Consider the following 21,676-nt stretch of genomic DNA (forward strand, 5'->3'; position numbering starts at 1 on the left):
TCATCAGCTTTCTCTAAATCCACAAACACACAATGTAACTCTTTCTGGCCTTCCCTATACTTCTCCATCAACATTCTCAAAGCAAACATCGCATCAGTGGTGCTCTTTCCTGGCATAAACTCATATTGCTGCTCACAGATCGTCACCTCTCCTCTCAACCCAGCTTCCACGACTCTTTCCCACAACTTCATGGTGTGGCTTAACAACTTTATCCCTCTGTAATTTCCATAGCTCTGCACATCACCCTTATTCTTGAAAATCGGAACCAGTACACTTAATCTCCACTCCTCCGGCATCCTCTCACTTTCCAAGACTTTATTAAACAATCTGGTTAACAACCCCACTGCCATCTCTCCTAAGCACTTCCATGCCTCCACTGGTATACCATCTGGGCCAACCGCCTTTCCACTTTTCATCTTCTTCATAGCAGTCCTCACTTCATCCTTACTGATCCACCCAACTTCCAGATTCACTATCTCCACCTCTTCCAACCTTCTCTCTCTCTCATTTTCTTCATTCATCAGCTCCTCAAATACTCCATCCACCTTCTCAACACACTCTCCTCGCTCGTCAGCACATTCCCATTTGCGTCCTTTATCACCCTAACCTGCAGCACATCCTTCCCAGCTCGGTCCCTCTGTCTTGTCAATCGGTATAAATCCTTTTCCCCTTCTTTTGTATCCAACTTCTCATACAGCTCGTCATATGCCTTTTCCTTGGCCTTTGCCACCTCTCTTTTTGCCTTTCGACGCCACTCCTTGTACTCCTGCCGACTTTCTTCATCTCTCTGACTATCCCACTTCTTTTTTGCCAACCCCTTCTTCCTTATACTTTCCTGTACTTCCTAATTCCACCAAGTCTCCTTATCTTCCTTCCTCTGTCCAGATGTCACACCAAGTACCTTCCTAGCTATCTCCCTCACAACTTCTGCTGTCGTTGCCCAATCATCCCACCCATCTTTACCACCATCCAACGCCTGTCTCACCTCCTCCCTAAATTTCACACAACAATCTTCCTCCTTCAGCTTCCACCATCTGGTCCTTGGTTCAGCCCTCACTCTCTTCCTCAACCTCACCTCTAAAGTCATACTACAGACCACCAATCGATGCTGTCGAGCTACACTCTCCCCTGCCACAACCTTACAGTCACTAATCTCTTTCAGGTTGCATCTCCTACTTAAGATGTCATCCACCTGTGTGCACTTTCCTCCACTCTTGTATGTCACCCTGTGTTCCTCCTTCTTCTTGAAATACGTATTTACCACTGCCATTTCCATTCTTTTTGCAAACTCTACCACCATTTGCCCTTCCACATTTCTCTTGTTGAGACCGTACCTCCCCATCACCTCCTCATCCTCTTTATTCCCTTCCCCAACATGTCCATTGAAATCTGCTCCAACCACCACTCTTTCATCCTTGGATACACTCTCCACCACTTCATCTAACTCACTCCAGAAATCTTCTTTATACTCCACCTCACACCCCATATGTGGGGCATATGCACTGATGACATTCATCATCACCCCTTCAATTTCCAACTTCACACTCATCACTCGGTCAGACACTCTCCTTACCTCCAATACCCTCTTGCCATAATCGTCCTTCAGGATGACCCCGACACCATTTCTCCTCCCATCCACACCATGGTAGAACAGTTTGAAACCACCTCCAATGCTCCTAGCCTTACTCCCCATCCACTTGGTCTCTTGTACACTCAGTATGTCCACCTTTCTTCTTTCCATCATATCAGCCAACTCTCGCCCTTTGCCAGTCATCGTCCCAACATTCAGAGTTCCAACTCTCACCTGCACACTTCTACCCTTCCCCCTCTCCCACTGCCTCCGGACTCTCCTTCTCCTCCTTCGCCCAGCAGTAGCACAACTTCCACTGGTACCCTGCTGACCACCGGTACACAACCCGGGCCTCGACCGATCCGGTATGGAAATTCGTTTTGTTGTCCGCATAATGATTTGGCATAGGTTTTTACGCCGGATGCCCTTCCTGACGCAACCCGGGTCTCCTCTTACGACACACAGGGATATGGTACACCTATTCTAACCGGGGCATACACCGGGCCCAGTACAACTGGTGCTCATTTCGCTGAGTCTGATGGCAGGCTGAGTCAACCCCCTGGTGTTTTCGACTTGGTTTTATATATACATATATATATATATATATATATATATATATATATATATATATATATATATATATATATATATATATATATATACATATACATATACATATATTAATTCAGTGTCCCAACGGGGCTTGAACTCAGGACCTTTTGTGTCCCAAGCCACTGCATAACCACTGCGCCAACACCAGGCTTAGGCAACGGCAACGGTCTAAATATATATTACAAATTTTATATTCACAAAAAAAATGTTCTAGTTTCGACATCAACTCTTCAAAAGAGATGAAGTTGAATAGAACTGAGATCCACAGGGTGAATGGAAGGGTGAGAAAAAACAAAACAAGAAGAATGAGGAACAAGGAGACTGACGAGACAATGAAAAACCACAAGACCTCCTCCGGTGCCTTACAGAAGGGGATGTCGAAGATCACGTTCCCCGTGGTGGTTCCGTCCTTGTTTTTCACCAAGCAGGTGTAGTTTCCTTCTGGATCATCTTCTGTACGGTTTAAAAAACTCACATATCGTATCTTGTTTTGATTCATTGCAACCACTGTGGCCTCTCCCTCATTAATGAGGTGTCCCTGTGGGTTCAACCACGTGATATTTGGACTCGGCTTGGCCTTGGCCTGACAAACCAGGCCCCAAGAGGTGGATGAGTTCAAGTCTGACTGGATCCTTAGGATCTTCGGACGTACTGTGTGACCAAATAAATATATATTATAATGCACCACAGAATATCATCGACAATCTTACTTCACAGTACAGTTAAGTACACTCAAACACCACAAAATAAACAAAACAATATTTGTCAAAATTCCTCATCAGATGACAATTAGCACGTCTGTATTAAAATTACAAACTTGATCCAATGTAAAATAGAAATATTTATCCATCATAATAAACGTCTTGTAGGTTAGACATCAACTCTGCAAAAGAGACAAAGTTGAATATAAATGAGATCCACAGGGTGAACTGAAGGGTTTGTACAAACAAAACAAGAAGAACAAGAAGAATGAGGCATTAGCAGACCAACGAGACAATCACAAACCGCGAGACCTCCTCCGGTGCCTTACAGAAGGGGATGTCGAAGATCACGTTCCCCGTGGTGGTTCCGTCCTTGTTTTTCACCAAGCAGGTGTAGTTTCCTTCTGGATCATCTTCTGTACGGTTTAAAAAACTCACATATCGTATCTTGTTTTGATCCATTGCAACCACTGTGGCCTCTCCCTCATTAATGAGGTGTCCCTGTGGGTTAAACCACATGATATTTGGACTCGGCTTGGCCTTTGCCTGACAAACCAGACCCCAAGAGGAGTTAAGGTCTGACTGCATCCGCAGAATCTTCGGATGTACTGTGGGACCAAATGAATATATTTAATACAAATTTTAATACACTGGAATACCATCAACAATCTCACTTCACTGTGCAGTGCACTCATATACCACAAACTAAGCAAAACAATATTTATCAAAATTCCTCATCAGATGATAATTAGCACATCTGTATAAAAATTATAAACTTGATCTAATATAAAATATGAAAGTATATCCATCACAACAAAAAGTGTTTTCGTTTTGACCTCAACTCTTCAAAAGAGACGAACTTGAATATAAATGAGATCCACAGGTTGAACAGAGGGGTTTGCACAAACAAAACAATAAGAATGAGGCGTGAGGTGACCCACAAGACAATCAAACCACAAGACCTCCTCCGGTGCCTTACTGGAGGGGATGTTGAAGGTGACGTTCCCCGTGACATTTCCGTACTTGTTTTTCACCAAGCAGGTGTAGTTTCCTTCTGGATCATCTTCTGTGAGGTTCAAAAAACTCACAGTTTGTATATTGGCTTGATGAGTTATTGTACCCACTGTGATCTTGCTTCCAACAACGTGGACCCCAAGTGGGTTCAACCACTTGATAATTGGGCTCGGCTTGGCCTCGGCCTTACAAACCAGTCTCAAAGGATCCAAATCTAAATTTATCTTCAGGATTTTCGGACGCACTGTGGAACCACAGAAACACATCAATTCAACGTTCTACATTGTGTTACATCAAACACTGTGGGAAAGTTTATGATTTGGTGAATTAACCCTTTAATAGTGTTATTGTTGATTGAAATCTGAAACATATTCGTGTAAACGTGCGGATCCACATCGTAAACTACCGAGGATATTCCGGATTATTCTGTTTGGTTACAACTTGAGATTAACTGCAGTGAACTGGTTAAAATTTACATTTTTATCCTCACACGTTTATAATTTAATGAACAACTCATGTTGTTGTGGTTGTGAAATATAGTAAAATCAAGGAACTCCTTTGATTCATTCAAGTAGTGAGTAAGTACATGGGAAATTAAAAGAGGTGTTTACACGAGGTACCTGCACTGTAACAACTTGATCCAGGTGTTGAGGGATTAAAATGAGGAAGAAAGATGGAGATTCCATTATATAACACACCTGTTATGGTTAAAACTTGCTTGAAGGGTTTCCTTTACGAAACAAGATGTTTCATGTCGTGTAACGAGGTAAATAGAGTGGTTCAATCATTGTGAGATTATAAATACTTTATAAACGAGTAGGGCACCCGACAGAGCGCACCCCCCCCCTCCCGCCACATAATGCCTGATCCATGTTAACATATCTGGCCCAATACATTTTTAAAATATCATGCTATACACTACTATATCGTTTTTGACATGCCTGGTGTTGGCTTAATGGTTAGGGTGGTGAGCTTGTTCTGAGGATCCTGAGTTGAAATCCCACTTGGTTGTTGAATTAATACCAAGAGGGGTTGACCCTGCCTGTCATCCTTCTGAGGTTTGCAAAATGAGTGCCAGCATGCTGGTATCCTGTGTTGGAGTGGCAACCTGTCCAAGATTGTGTGCAATAGCCAGGGAGACTGCTGAGGCAGCACCAATGCTCTGCATAGAGTATGGTCTCCAAAGGGATGGATGGATGGATTGTTTTTGGCCCGATCTCTCAATGGTGAAGAATCACTTGAAAAAATTATTGAATCTGCAAACTATTATCATCAAAATTGAATAAATTTGTCCTTATCAAACACAAAACATGTCCACCAAGATTCATCCAAATCTGTCCACTACTTTTTGAGATATGATGCTATATATCGGTTTCGCCTGATCACACAATGATAATGAATCACTTTAAAAATTCCAGTCGTCGGATCCGGATTCGGATCCGGATATTCACCAAAATCTAATCAGTTCGTCCTGGTTACACACCCAACATGTCCAGCAAATTTCATCCGATCCGTTGACAACTTTTTGAGATATCCTGCAAACATAGACAAACAAACAAACGAACAAACAGAGAGGGGTGAAAACATAACCTTCTTCACTTGTAGTAGCAGAGGTAATAACACATTCAACCTTCATTCTTGGTAGTTTGAATATTTAAATATAAAATACGTCAGGTCGTGGTGGAAAAGTGTTCAAGGCAACGAACTATCTGCAGGTCAGTGGGACAACATGCAGTATATAGACTGATACAAGCAAAGGGATGAAGAAATAAGAGGAGAACACAGAGAGAGAGATGGACATGGACATGGAGATGGAGATGGAGATGGAGATGGAGATGGAGATGGAGATGGAGATGGAGATGGAGATGGAGATGGAGATGGAGATGGAGATGGAGATGGAGATGGAGATGGAGATGGAGATGGAGATGGAGATGGAGGGAGAGAGAGAGAGAGAGAGAGAGAGAGAGAGAGAGAGAGAGAGAGAGAGAGAGAGAGAGAGAGAGAGAGAGAGAGAGAGAGAGAGAGAGAGAGAGAGAGAGAGAGAGGATGAAGCTCATGCGGCAGGTATTGTGATTCTGCCTCCTCGTTGGACATGCTGATTATGTTTAGAGTTTGGGATTTCACCACATAGAGGACAGATACAGGTGTTACTGTCCCAGACTGTCGAGTGCCTGAAATGCAGTATGTCACGAAACACAGCAGTGAAGATCAGGGTTGTGGTTAGTTGTGGTGTTTTGAGAAGATGGGCCTTCATTGATGTGTTGATCCTGACACATCTACTCTACTTGACATCGTTTATATGTTGCAAGATTCCAACCATTCTCGAGAGCTGGAGTAAATGGAATGGAATTCAAGCTGATGATCAGATTTCTGACCTTTTCATTGGAGTATTGACGATGTTATCTGTAATGATAAATACATGACATTTCATGTGATTGGACCTGAGTTTATCCTGGTATTTGATTTGAAAGAATCTTCTTTCAGACAATTTTTGGGATGGGTGTTCTTTGACCATCTTTGACCATGTATTTATTACATACACAAACATGGCGGAATTTTTCCCCAACCTTACCTTATTAAATAAACTCAAGTCCATTCCTTTTATTCCGTAATCTTCCTACACTCCGATTACCTCCTTTCTCTCTTCCTCTTATCAATAAAAATGTATTCATGCTGCGAAATGACCCCCAAAAATACATATTTCGCCTTCCCCCCAACAATAACGTGACTACCAAAGGTGAAGGACAGGTTGAACACAGCACACAGAGGATCAGTGACAGTAACACAGCAGGATGTGAGAAGATTGGCACTGAATTTGATTCCACGTGGGCAAGTCATATAAAACAAGAGTCAATACTGATGAGAACGACCTCTTCCTTCGCAGGTTATAGAAGTCAATGTCCAGTAGAAAGTTGGTACAGACAGTAAGTTAAGATAATTGGAGAATTGATGAGTTTGGTACACAAGTTTTGGAAGGAAACACCAAGTAAGGCTTTTTTTCATTTTCTCAAGCAAATTCAGCTTCAGTGAAGTCATTTGAGGGGAGACGGGGTCGAGAGGAAGAACCAACACCAAAATCTTCATATTTATTATTTAACTGTATACAGTCAATTTTGCAACAATTCAACATAAATATTAAATTATGTAAAATATGTGCCATTTATGTCTCGTGTTCAAAATTATTTATACACTATGAATATCAACATGCAATTGCTAATTCTGTTATTGTTATTGTTATTCTTTTTAATATCATCATTATTACTAATTACTCGAAGCATCAAAAATTACAAGAAAAAAACAAGAAAACATTTCGATGGTAATTTCAAGTTGATGTTCTTTACAATTACTCACCATCGACCTGAAGCTTTGGACGTTTTGTGTGACGTGTTTCAAATCCCTCCTCTCTTCCGTCGGAATTTGTCCATTGAAACCGACACACGTACGTCCGCTCATCCTCCATCCTCAGGTCTCTGATCTGCAACGACCCATCACCTGAACTGGGGTTCCTTACAGGTTCGATCCTCCCTTTGAAATCATAAGATGTATACTTCGAGGAACTGTTATAAACTAAATTTAGTTTTGGGTTTTCCTTTATCCATTTATCTTTGACGAACAACAGATGTAGATTACTGAAGGTGTTTTGTTTGCTATGATTAAACAGACAGGGAAGAACCACATCCTCGCCTCGAAAACCGATCAAATTCCTTTGTGCACAAAGTTCAATCTTGATTCCTGCAGGTTTAACCTCAATTGTACAGTTTTGCGTGTCCTTGGTTTGTGATCCTGTGGGAAATACAAACAACATCAGACCTTATATTGATATGCACCAAGTTGGTAATTCTGGAATATCAGTAAACAAGTAACACAATGGTATAAAATAGTTGAAACCCCAAAACTAAGTTTAAAAGTTTTTTTGTCTCATTGACGGAAATGTGTTAAAAACGTTCAGATATCGTGAAATAGTGAAAAATGTAAAAACAACAAGCAGGTGAGGATTTTGCCCAAAGACAAAGTTTCTGAAGATTCATCTCAAACAAAATCTCTCAATGATGACATATATATATATATATATATATATATATATATATATATATATATATATATATATATATATATATATATATATATATATATATATATATATACAATATACATAGTATGTATGTAATGTGGAGAGTATGTATGTATGTAATGTATGTATATATGTATACATAGTATGTATGTATGTAATGTAATATATATATATATATATATATATATATATATATATATATATATATATACAATATACATAGTATGTATGTAATGTGGAGAGGAGGTGAGTTGGCAGGATTAATAATTAATTGATAAGAGGAAGAGAGAGGGAAGAGGCAATCAGAGTGTGGGAAGATTGTGGATAAAAGGGAGTGGAGTTGAGTGTAATGACGTGTCCGGGTGAGGTTGGGGAAAAATTCTGCCATGTTTATGTACATAATAAACAGATGGTCAAGTTTTCCACTTTTCAATTCCTTGCAATAGTTGTGCACCCTTTGGATCGGTTTTGTGTGAAAAAGACAATGGTCTTCTGCAAAATCATATTAATGTTTGAAAAGGGGATGATGGTGTGGGGTCAAGGATGAGAATGAAAGTAACAAGTAGAGGAACATTTAACATACACCGCCACCATGTCAAAGAAATAACAAATCCTCCTGCACACGACATACCTGGGGCACCTTTGGCACCTGGTGATGCCGCTGTGCAGCACATGGAGATGGTAATGGGAGGGAGTGGTGTTCTACTGTGGTAGACGTGTACAAATGATACTTAGTTTATGTGTATAAATGTAGTTCTGAGTTAAATGTGTATAAATGATAATTACCGTGCAGCACCTGGTGATGCCGCTGTGCAGCACATGGAGATGGCAATGGGAGGGAGTGGTGTTCTACTGAGGTAGACGTGTACAAATGATACTTAGTTTATGTGTATAAATGTAGTTCTGAGATAATGTGTATAAATGATACTTACCGTGCAGCACATGGAGCCAGAATTTGGAAGGATCAGTGCGCACAAGTTGATTGATTAATCGTGTAATTAAGATAAATAATCATCATAAAATAATTAATTTCTTAATAAATTGGCTTATAGCATCCCTAAACCATCACTGCTTCAATCAAATCTATAACTTTTTGAAAATCAAGTAAGTAATCTGAAAAATTAAATAATTCACAGCTCAATTGATTGATCAGTAAAATTAAAAAAAAAACCGTTTATAGCCAATTCACTTGGTCGCTATTGTGTCCAAATATCAGCTTCCTTTCTCAAATGGTGCTTGAGATATTGCCGAGATGAGAAAGAAAATACATAAGTAATTAATAAATCGATAATAATCAAGTAATTAATGAAGGAATTGATTTAATAAAAATGTATTTTTTTGCCAAAGCACTTGTTCAATATTGTGTCCACATTTCAGCCTCTCAGCTTAAAGCTCTTCTTCTTCTTCTTCTTCATTCGGCTGCTCCCGTTAGGGGTCGCCACAGCAGATCATCCGTATGATCCGCATAGTGATTTGGCACATGTTTTACGCCGGATGCCCTTCCTGACGCAACCCTGGTCGCCTCTTACGACATAGGGATAGCCTCTCAGCTTAAAGCATGGCTGAGATATCGCCCGGACAAACAAACAAGAAAGATGTCGTGCATAGAACAATACTTGTGAAACAGAAAAAAACAAATTTGACCTTAAAAAGAATTGGTGGTTGAATTCAGTGACCTGATGTATAAATCGTGTTCAAATTTCTCATCAATCGGATGAAAATTGAGGACTTTAAACATTTGACAAAGTTGTTGACCTTTTGACCTCAAAATAATAGGCTTCTTACTTCTGATGCAATCTACCAGGTGGTGAAGTTTGGTGAAGATCATTTTAAAATTGTGACCTGTAGGCAATGAACAGACAGACAGACAGACAGACAGACAGACAGAATAACGCACACAACCAACCAATATCCTTGAAAAATGTTATATTTTCGCAAGTAACAAACAAACAAGAAAGCAAGAAAGAAAACAAGAAAACAAACGGAGTGAAAACCGAGTCCGCCATGTACAATAGAGGTGTTGTACAATAAATGACTTACTGGATGTCACAAATCCTGAGATCATGACCATCAGAGTGGGATAAATGAGAAAGATCATTGTCCGGAGGGAAAATCAGATCCTCGAGTTGGTGCTGATATGAGATTGGTATCTGAGGTCAGAGACTATGAACCAGCACCGAGTTCCAGATCCTGATATCAAACACTCCCGGTAACACCAAGTGTACTTGTGGATAATTCACTTCCCATCCGATGAGAACGTTCCACAATCTCCTCCTACAAGGGGGTGGATCCTGAACGATATCGATGAGATTTGAGACAAGAGAGTAAATGATGATAAAACTCTAATTATCCCTCATGGACACTCAATGTTAACTTGATTGGTTTCCCTCATAAAAAAAAATGTCGAACAACCAACCTCAGAAAAATGTCTGCAGTTTGCTCAAAAAAGAAATGGAGAAGGAAGAAATCGATTGTGTACAAATTGCGGAACTTGAACTGGGAACGTTTTAACACATTTGTTCCACTGATCATTCTGGTTATTTATATATAATTCAACTTTCAGGATCTTTCAATGAGTCGGTTTTGAAGTACTCGCTCAGCTTATTTAACCCACCCTCCATCTCCTCCCCACCTCCACGATCTGTAATTATAACTAATGGGGTCCACATCCGACACCCCACTGTTATCAAGACAACAAACCCAACGAACCTCGACCCCATTCCTGAAATCTCCACTTCACCTCCCTCCCCTTTACTAATATCCATGGAGTCGAAACGATCCTTGAAAAGTTTGGTCATGATCAATTAAAACTCCTTGGATAAGTGGGGGGGGGGAGGTAATTTTTAAGTTAAACCACTGGTGACATCCAGGTGAAACCTATTATACTTATTTTGCGAATTTTCAAACAAATAATTTGCTCCTGAAGAAATTTCTTGTTAATTTGGTAGAGGGTTTGAATACTTACAGTCTGCAATGGAGAATCATCAGATTTTCTTTGTTAATCGAACTTATTTCCATTTTATCTGTATTTGTTTTTAGCTTAATCACTTTGGAGTAGTTGTTGAGGACTAAATATGAAGATTGATATGAAAACATCATGAAATAACCTCAGGTGGAATCAAAATGTGAAAACTTTGGAGCTCGGTGAATACTTTTTCAGGGCACTGTACCTTTCTGTGATAGGGAGAGACACCTGGATGAGTGTGAAGGTCGGAGTGGGTGAGTGTGGAGGTCCAGGTGGGTGAGTGTGGAGGTCCGGGTGGGTGAGTGTGGAGGTCCGGGTAGGTGAGTGTGGAGGTGTGGGTGGGTGAGTGTGGAGGTCCGGGTAGTTGAGTGTGGAGGTTCGGGTGGGTGAGTGTGGAGGTCCGGGTGGGTGAGTGGGGAGGTGTGGGTGAGTGAGTGTGGAGGTCTGGGTGGGTGAGTGTGGAGGTCCGGGTGGATGAGTGTGAAGTTCCGGGTGGGTGAACGTGGAGGTCAGGGTTGGTGAGTGTGGAGGTCCGGGTGGGTGAGTGTTGAGGTCCGGGTGGGTGAGTGTGGAGGTCTGGGTTGGTGAGTGTTGAGGTCCGGGTGGGTGAGTGTTGAGGTCCGGGTGGGTGAGTGTGGAGGTCTGGGTTGGTGAGTGTGGATATCCGGGTGGGTGAGTGTGGAGGTCTGGGTGGGTGAGTGTGGAGGTCTGGGTTGGTGAGTGTTGAGGTCCGGGTGGGTGAGTGTTGAGGTCCGGGTGGGTGAGTGTGGAGGTCTGGGTTGGTGAGTGTGGATATCCGGGTGGGTGAGTGTGGAGGTCTGGGTGGGTGAGTGTGGAGGTCTGGGTTGGTGAGTGTTGAGGTCCGAGTGGGTGAGTGTGGAGGTCCGGGTGGGTGAGTGTTGAGGTCCGGGTGGGTGAGTGTGGAGGTCTGGGTTGGTGAGTGTTGAGGTCCGGGTGGGTGAGTGTGGAGGTCTGGGTGGGTGAGTGTTGAGGTCCGGGTAGGTGAGTGTGGAGGTCTGGGTTGGTGAGTGTGGATATCCGGGTGGGTGAGTGTGGAGGTCTGGGTGGGTGAGTGTGGAGGTCTGGGTTGGTGAGTGTTGAGGTCCGAGTGGATGAGTGTGGAGGTCCGGGTGGGTGAGTGTTGAGGTCCGGGTGGGTGTGTGTGGAGGTCTGGGTTGGTGAGTGTTGAGGTCCGGGTGGGTGAGTGTGGAGGTCCGGGTGGGTGAGTGTTGAGGTCCGGGTGGGTGAGTGTGGAGGTCTGGGTTGGTGAGTGTTGAGGTCCGGGTTGGTGAGTGTTGAGGTCCGGGTGTGTGAGTGTTGAGATCCGGGTGGGTGAGTGTGGAGGTCTGGGTTGGTGAGTGTTGAGGTCCGGGTGGGTGAGTGTGGATGTCCGGGTGGGTGAGTGTGGAGGTCTGGGTGGGTGAGTGTGGAGGTCTGGGTTGGCGAGTGTTGAGGTCCGGGTGGGTGAGTGTTGAGGTCCGGGTGGGTGAGTGTGGAGGTCTGGGTTGGTGAGTGTTGAGGTCCGAGTGGGTGAGTGCTGAGGTCCGCGTGGGTGAGTGTGGAGGTCTGGGTTGGTGAGTGTTGAGGTCCGAGTGGGTGAGTGTGGAGGTCGGGTGGGTGAGTGTGGAGGTCCGGGTGGCTGGGCGGGAGTGTTATTGTTGGGTAGATGATGTCATGTTTTGGAGGATGCGAGAAACAGAACGCAGGGAATCACGCCCTTGTGCCCAGGTGCTGATTTCCGTATTTGCTTTTTTCCTAAAATCTTGTTGTTAAATGTTTTCTTGAGTTTGAATGTTATTTTCTAAACGATGTTAACTTGTGCAATTATTGTAATTGTGACGTTGTCAAAAATATCTTGTGAAATGATTAAATATGTGTTTCTCTAAATTCATACTTGATTCCATTCTTTCTTCGTTGAGTACATCCTTGATAAATGGCAGAGTTTACATGAAGTAAATTTTCCTTGACAATTGTAAGTGTTGATTGCTCAGGAGCTCGATGTGATTGAACCACATGTGAGAAGGTCCTTTGGATCAACATGGCTGCACCACACAATTCCTTTGGGAGACACAATTGCACCTTTGGGACCAGGTTGAGACCCTGCTCGTGACGCAAACACCCTGGCTGAAGTCTACCTTTCGTGTTGATGACAATTAAACCTCCCCCGACAGGAGAGGAGAAGCCATATACCTTCTCCTCTCCTGTTGGGGGAGGTTTAATTATCACAGAGTTTTTTTTGACCCCCAGGAGTACTAAACCACCATTTAGTATTTCGTTTTCCTGCATTTCCAATTTGCGAGCTGCATCTCGGAGCCGGCTGGGAATTTATGAATGAAATTTCGTCTCACCAATGTGAACAAAATTTATGTGGGAATGACTTAGTTTTTTGATGTTGACCTAATTTTAAAGTCATGCCCTTATGATGGACTTTTTAACATTTTTCACCATACTCGAATACACTTTTTCAAATTGGAAAAAAAATTTGCCCTCTGTAGATAGCTGAGAGCAAGTCGCATTTAGGATTAATTTACATCATACCCCTCAATGTTAAAGGTGTGCCTAGTGTTGGCCTAATGGTTAGGTTGGTGGGCTTGGGATCCTTGAGTACAGAGTTCAAATCCCACTTGGCTGTTGAATTAATACCAGGTGTGGTTGACTCAACCTGTCATCCTTTTGGGGTCAACAAAATGAGTACCAGCTTGCTGGGATGATTGAGCCATTTAGGTCTTCCTGTCTTGTAACCAACTGTAACTATAATGGTGTTTTGTTTGATCTCTTCAGTTATGAATAAAGAAAGTTTATTTGGAAAAATTGTTTCTCCATAATTCGTAATTCATCCAAAAGTGGCATTTATGCCATTGTACTCGAGGGAATATTATCCAACAACAGTTCTGCATTCATGGAGAGGTCAAAGATAGGGTGCCGAAATGGAGATAACCAAGGAAAGGCAGAAGGTGGGGTTACCCCAACTTAATCTCATTATAAAAGTGGTAAATGAGGTATTTCATCTGGATTTTTAAACAGGAGGTGAAACTTCATGAAGTGCATGTTGGTGAACCTTTTCATTGAGTAACTTCAGCACATCAAACATGTACTAACTATTGTGAAGGTGAAACTTCCTCATTCATGAAAGGGATGTGGTGTTTATTTGTTGTACAGTACTCTGTTCATTTTGTTCCATTGTCGATGGTGAACTTCCCTTTTATTTTTGGTTCTCTCTTCTTTTATTCCATTTCCAGTAAGACATTGCCAAATAACCAGGAGTTGCCATGCTATACTGGTGGTTATTGTCAGGTCAGGCCAGATCAGATCTGTGACTTGCTCTAGGTATCATGTAAAGCTGTACTAGCCTGTTCCATGGTCGGGTTGTCGGTGACAAAACCATCTCCCCCACCAGGTTTTCTGATGAGGAGGGTGTTTGGTTATGGACACCCAGCAGGATTAAAAACAAAACCTCTCAAAGGGCGAAGGAGCTCCTCATGAGCCAACGGCCATCCATATCTCGTGCCCAATTGTGTTTGCGGATGTCCTCCTGCAGTTGGGTTACTTCGTATTAGGAAGTTCGTGGCGGGATTTGCACTCCGGCCACCGTAAAACTCTTCATTCCACAAAACATTCTCAAAGCACAAAATAAACCTGAAAACCCACTCCGTGGGAGTACCTCCGATGCAGCTTCTCTTTGCAGGGCAGCTCACCGGATGACGGGATTGGGGCAAAGCCTCTGGGACCCCCAATCTTTGATGATAGGAGGTTAACCACGGGGTAACATTCCCGGGTCAGATTGCAGGAGAGTGTCTCTCCGTTTGGACAAATTCAAATTCATTGAAAATTAACCATGGTATAACCTTGATCCCCTTTCAAACAGGACAACGTATACACGATTTGCTCAGTGTTCCAATCCTGTCTCGAACGACACTTTTGTTAAAGTTGGTTTTAAACCAGATGATTGGATTTGGGCTAAGCCTTAGAGACCCCCGTTTTTGATGATATGAGAAAAAGTATGGGGTAACCTTCCTGGGTTGGGTTGCAGTGGTGGTTGTCAGCGTGGTGTTGAGGTGTCATCCAATTTGTGGAAACACAGGCTGCGGTTAACCGGTTGAAATGGGGTGAAGCTTCTGGGATCTGTGGCATCCATGCTGAACTTCTCAAGTCTGGTGGAATTGCTGCACTCGAGTCGTTGCATGCAGTTCTGTACTCTGTTTGGAGCACAGTCATCATCCCAACTGACTGGAAGAGGGACCTTGTTTTCCCTCTTTGGAAAGGGAAGGGTGATTGCCAGGACTGCAAAAACTACTGAGGGGTGACTGCTGTCAGTGTCAGGCAAGAATTTTGCTTGGATAATCCTTGATAGGGTTCGCCACCATCTGCTTTCGGACCAATGACGAGAGCAGTCAGGCTGGACACCAAAGAAGTCAATGATTGACAGTATCTTTGCTCTTTGGGTACTCGCCAAAAGCAGATGAGAGTTTCAGCAGGGGATGCTTGCAGCCCATGTTGATCTCCACAAAGCATTTGATTCAGTGAATTGTGATGCCCTCTGGTGGATTCTTAGTCTTCGTGGAGTGCCACCGAAACTGATCAATCTGATGTCTAAACTATACTCTGGTACTGAGAGTGCTGTGAGATGTGGTGGTTCCATCTCCGACTTATTTCCAGATGTTATTGGAGTTCATCAGGGGTGTGTACTGGCCCCCACACTTTTCAGTGCTTGTATGGACTGGATTCTGAGGAGGATGTTGGAGAGATCAAGCTGGGGTGCATCATTTGGGAATGTCAAGTTCTCTGACCTTGATTTCACATATGATGCAGTAACATTTGGGGAGACTGTAGCTATCCTTTTGGGGGCCCTCGAGGTGATGAATGAGGCGTCAGAGCCACTGGGATTACAGGTTTTCTTCGAGATAACTAAGATCCAGGATTTCAATGACATCTTGGATGCTGCTATCTTCTCTGGACCTGTCTGTGGTGAGGATGTTGTGGTCTTACCCGAACCCAGAATCAAGTTCATTGAAATCTCCTGCCTTTATATTTCCTATATCTTTGAGGTTTCATCTCATTTCACTTGACTTCTGCAACTTTCTGTGTTTTGGATGTTTTCTTGTTTTTTTTCTTCTTTATTTTTGTTTTTTGTTTTGCTTTATCCTTATCTTTATTCAACCTTCCCTTAGCCCCTTACCTTGAGTGGCTTTATCATACATGGGAAGTGACCCGGATTTTACGGATTTGACCTCTTTTGTTTCTGAAAACCCGCAGACCCGTGTTGGTGTGGTCAAACCCCATATTTTATGGAAAGTCTGATCAATTTTAAAATGTATTGTTTTACTTCCATTCCAATCACAAGGATTGACGTACACACTGATAGACCTGTGGCGACCTGCCGTGGAATTGCAAGTTATCGCTCTCGTCATCTTGTGTCAATTGGCTGTGTGACGTCATGGGCTTTCTCACACTGAAGGCCACATCAACGTCCTCCAGGATTCCTCACGCAACACATCACTTCCAATCACATCGGCCATATTGCCGTCACCACGAATCAATCGAACTTGTGCTTTCCAATTTGCTCTTGCATTTCTTGGTGATATTTATCATTACTTTGGAGATTTGATTCGATTCGGATTGTTTTCTTCCATATATAAGGTGTCCACAAATTACAAAATTCAAATCGTAATAAAAAATTATCTAATAGGACACAAAACACCAATTTAGAACAAGGACCAACGGAGTTACAGGTTTGAGTACAGTGCAGTATCCCATCATATTCCATTGGCTGGAGGGCAGTATCCCATTTCATCGATGTTTATTACCGTTTCAATTTGGAATGGTAATTGGTGCCATGAGATATCGTTTACGTTGTTTCGTATGCAGCCTGTGTCTCCTGGTTGCATCATTTTTCTGGAAGCGCGGTTGTGCCGCTGATGCAGTGCCCCTGTTACCAGTAAGCTTGTACTCATTTTTCCGACCTCAGAAGGATGACAGGCTGAGATTACCCACCTTGTGTTAGTTCAACAGAACAATAGGGGCTCAAACTCAAGACACTAATGTCTTAAGACAGCCACCTTAACCTTAAAGCCAACACCAAGCTTGTGTCGTTGATGAGAAAGGCAGACGGGGAGCCAACATTTTACCTTCAGTTTACATTAGTTCAGCACGTATACTTGTCCTGCCTCACAGTAATGCCGAAGAGGAAAGTATCGTCTCACAAGTTCCCAAGAACAAGATCGATTGTCGAGGGTGCTTGTCAAATGAAGTCATCTGCAAAACCAACTCCTTCTGTAAAACCCCCAACCACCTCCTCTTCCCCTCACCCTGGGTCATAAGTTGGATCCTTCGAGAGATCTCATCGGAAAGGCCAAGAAAGCCTGTTGTGAATACAATGCCGAGCACGGTCACATGAAGTGACTCGTCCGTCATGTCGTGGCCATGTCAGTTTCGTTGATCTCCGCTCGTTTGGTGCTTCACGATCGTTGCGACGAGTCCAGACTTAGACTGGGATGTTAAGTGAACATTTGAAATGAGTTATGAACAGCTACAAGACCACCTCGTCAATAAACAACTATCTCAGTATTCTGGTGTATTTTGTGTCACTGACAACATCTCAAACAATGTTTTAACCACGTTTGGTAAAAACAAATTTAAAAAATAAAAACCAGCTTTCGAATCCCACCAACACGTTATTTGTCACCTCCAACTTGCCATGGAGGCCTTATGACTTGTTTAGGGTGATTTCCACATTTAAAAAGTCACGAAGATATTCACTTACCTTGGCAGTGATATTCATGTCTCCGCATTTTTTGAGCCAGCGGTCAATAGACGTCTTGGTCCGGCCTGGGGAGTCATGGATTCACTGGATCATGGGGTATGGTGCCGAAAGCCTGAGTCTTCAGGTCCTTGGTGCTTCCAGTCTTGCTCTACGGATGTGACACTTGGACTCTGACCAGGGATCCGAGATGGATACTTAATTCCTTTGGTACCAGGTCTCTTTGGAGAATCCTTGGCTCTCGCTGGTCGGACTATGTGCCCAACGAGCAGTTGCTGAGAGAGACTCAAATGAGATTTGTTACCTGCATAGTCCGTAAGCGTTACCTGCGGCTGTATGGACATGTGGCTCATTTTCCTGACGCAGATCCTGCTCACCAAATTCTCTCAGTGAGGGTTTCAGCAAGGACTCTCCACGTGCTTTGTGGATGCAGCAGGTTGATCAGCATCTCAAGGAGATGGGGATGGGCCAGACATCTGCCTGGGGGATGGCCAGACGGAGGCCCCTGGAGCACCGGCGGAAAGAGGACGCAGCGACGCGCTGCTCCGGTGCATGCTCCCATACCTGACCTGACCTGACATGCAATCACCCAACCATTCCTAATGAAGCCACTTACTGCTCTTTTCAGTCAGTACCCATGTACCCCTCTATCCACAATGTTTCTCGGTATTCATATAATTACACTTTAAACTAAATTCTATTTATGATACTCCTTCCTTCCCAGCGAATGTACTCCATGCATAAAGTCCTCTCTGAGTAAAGAATCCTGACCTTATTACCATCTTAATTATTCTCTTATTGACTAAGGCTATGGCCACTGATCCTTTCACTGTGTGTTCTGCTGAAAAACTCTTCTGTCTATTCTATTTTGTCTATACAATACTCTTTATTATATATTAATTAAACATCTCTATCAAATGGCCTCCAAAGCCAGTCACTGACTGGACATCCTCCATCGTGCAAAGTCCTTACTTGGGACACCTGAACTCTTTGGCTGAAGTTACATTTGCTCTACGGCTAGGATATGGCGGTCGTACCCCCCCTTGAATTGACAGAAAGGAGCGGCGGCCGCAGAGTTTCTGAGGTGGCCTCAGGGCGACCCTATGCCGTATGGCTATCTTTTACAGGCCGTAGGGGTCGCCGTGGAATTAAAGCATGGAGTTATAACTTTTTTCAATTTCTAGGTTGGCCGTAGAATTCGACAAGCCGTAGCCATGACGTAGATGTGTTCCACGTCGACCGTACGTAGGGCGTACGGTGGTCTTGCATTATTCTTGCGGCTGCCGTAGGCTCTTATCAATGAAAAATGAATTTTGCCAATCCCCAAAAAATTACGGCGGCTGCACTATTTCCACGGTCTCCGTAGGGTAGTCCTAAGGCGTCCCTGTGTTCAACGTATGGTGGCCTTGTGGTCTGTGTGACTACCTGCGGGCAACGCAGGGTCGACGCACGGTTCCCCTACACACGCCGTGCATCCTACCTACGGCCTCCGTTGCAGTCTGCGTCGACCGTGCGTTGACCGTGCACTACCGCTAGAGATCGGAGTATAGGTGTTTGCCTATATTCCGAACTGGTATATTCAGTAATGTATATATTATAGTTATAGTATATTCAGTTATACATCTATGTTAATATTTTGGCACGCCCCTTTTTTTGTTCCACCATCAGATTTTTGTTACTGCATGAAATGAAACAAGTTTTGACATATTAGATAGTAATGATATTATTGTCTTCCTTAAGAGGCTCCTCAAAATTCGTTTTGATGATTATCTATATTAATATTTCGGCACACCCCTTTTTTGTTCCACCATCAGATTTTTGTTAGTGCATGAAATGAAATTATATTAATATTTCAGCAAGCCCCTTTTTTTGTTCCACCATCAGATTTTTGTTACTGCATGAAATGAAACAAGTTTTGACATATTAGATAGTAATGATATTATTGTCTTCCTTAAGAGGCTCCTCAAAATTCGTTTTGATGATTATCTATATTAATATTTCGGCACACCCCTTTTTTGTTCCAACATCAGATTTTTGTTACTGCATGAAAGGAAATTTATATTAATATTTTGGCACGCCCCTTTTTTTGTTCCACCATCAGATTTTTGTTCCTGCATGAAATGAAACAAGCTTTGACATATGTAGTAATGATATTATTGTCTTCCTTAAGAGGCCCCTCAAAATTCGTTTTGATGATTATGGTAGTTAAACAGTTCATGTTCATCCGACTTTTTATTATTCCTACTGCACTTCATTAGAACATAGATTGTGGATGGATGCGCAGATCCCAGGAGAACTATAGCTTTACAGAACAATTCATATTATCGATGGATAAAAATGATATTTAATTTTTATTATAATAAATTATTTATTTAAAATATCTTCAAATTTTGTGAGTTTTTAGTTTCTTGTGAAATATTAGGTCATCGGGTCTCCTCATAGTGGCGTACAGGCTGAAGTCGTACTTCTGTTTACTACCATAGAAAATCACAGAACCATCCGATCGACATGCTGTTAACAGTTTCAGAATCAGCTAAATTCTACAACATATGAATACGGAGACGAAACTGATCCGGCCAGCTAAAATCTACAAGATATAAATATATAGACGAAACTGATCCGGCCTTTTGGATCACTTTAAAGCAGGGTGCCCTGCAATTTTAAGGCGCTCTATGGATCCTCCGGAACTCACTAAACTACATGGTAATGTCATCGAAGTGGAGCTACTGTGGGACAGTCGAAGGGGAAAACCTGAATGATAATCAATGGATAAAAATGATATAATATATTGTTTAAAATAAATTCATGCTATCTGTCTTTTACCATATGTTGCCAGTGACGCCTGTCGAAGACGGGCACCTTTACTCTTAATGGTATATTCCGAACTGGTATATTTTTATTTCAGTAAAAAAGAACTGGTATATACACCCACTCGTTAGGCCGAAGTCACATTTGCTCTACAGCGAGGATACGGAGGCCATACGCCCTCTGAATTGACAGAAACGTGCGGCAGCCGCAGTGTTTCTGAGGTGGCCTCAGGGTGGCCCTACGTCATATGGCTATATTTTACAGGCCATAGGGTCGCCGTGGAATTATAGCGCGGAGTTATAACTTTTTTCATTTCTACATTCGCCGTAGCAATTCGACAAGCCGAAACAAAAGAACTGGTAAAAAAAGAAAAAAAAAAAGAACCCACTCGTTACCGTCCGCCTGACCGCACGTTTGCCTTAGGGCCCCCCTGCAGGCCCCCTACGGTCACCTTGCGGGCACCTTGCATCTGCCTTGAAAATTATATGGCCGCCGCAGGAACACCCTAAGATCACCGTGGAACATCAAATCAAAGACCGTACGGCAACCCCACGTTTTCGGTCTCCACAATTTCTAAATACCCCGTGTGGCTCCCCGAAAAATAAAAACATATGTGACTGCTACATTGTGTGACCGTGGAAATACTGCGGCCGCCCTATAATTGCTAGTGGCCGTAGACTTTGTAGACCCTACGGCCGCCGAGCCAAATGTGACTTAGGCTTTATCCACCAACAAGTCCTCAATCTGCAGATTCATGGAGTACTGCTCTCTCCTCATGTATGGCACACTTGCCATACACCGTAAGCAGTGTGACGGTATGGAATCCAAAGCCTTCAAAATCCTGCTATGAAGCACAGTGCATGACCTACCACTTCACTTTTGAAGACAGGCCAGTGATCTCTTTGTGTTCTGCCATCTACTTTCTGGTCTTTCACCCTCTGCTCTTTCCATGTTCTGTCCCCCTCCCATAGGTTTCTCCAGGATGCATGGGTCCACCATCAACCCACTTCTGGTGAAACTCTCAAAATCCAGAATCACAGCTCACCTTCACTAACTCATTCCTCATTTTTCTCACCTGGAACCAACTTCCACATTCTCTTCAAACTCATTCTTCCCTCCAAGTCTTCAAAACAGGTGTTTACCACCATCTCAACTCATCCCCAATCCAAAACCATGT

General features: G+C 42.9%; 1 protein-coding gene across 1 annotated transcript in view; it reads right to left on the reverse strand.

The window, feature by feature from the left end:
- The window catches only part of LOC147011566 (putative oxidoreductase PXDNL), a 36,007-nt gene extending 25,709 nt beyond the window's left edge, over positions 1-10,298 (reverse strand). The window contains exons 1-5 of the mRNA XM_085857040.1: positions 10,010-10,298; positions 7,249-7,680; positions 3,863-4,141; positions 3,213-3,491; positions 2,549-2,833 (exon numbers count right to left, since the gene is read on the reverse strand). Coding sequence (XP_085713166.1) covers positions 2,549-2,833; positions 3,213-3,491; positions 3,863-4,141; positions 7,249-7,680; positions 10,010-10,067 — 1,333 coding nt within the window. The 5' untranslated portion in view covers positions 10,068-10,298. The remainder of the gene's footprint in view (positions 1-2,548; positions 2,834-3,212; positions 3,492-3,862; positions 4,142-7,248; positions 7,681-10,009) is intronic.
- Between the last annotated feature and the right edge of the window lie 11,378 nt (positions 10,299-21,676).

Source organism: Eptatretus burgeri, chromosome 15 (genome assembly GCF_056783735.1).
Source record: "Eptatretus burgeri isolate ZD-2024b chromosome 15, Ebu_testis_v1, whole genome shotgun sequence".
Lineage (NCBI taxonomy): Eukaryota > Metazoa > Chordata > Myxini > Myxiniformes > Myxinidae > Eptatretus > Eptatretus burgeri.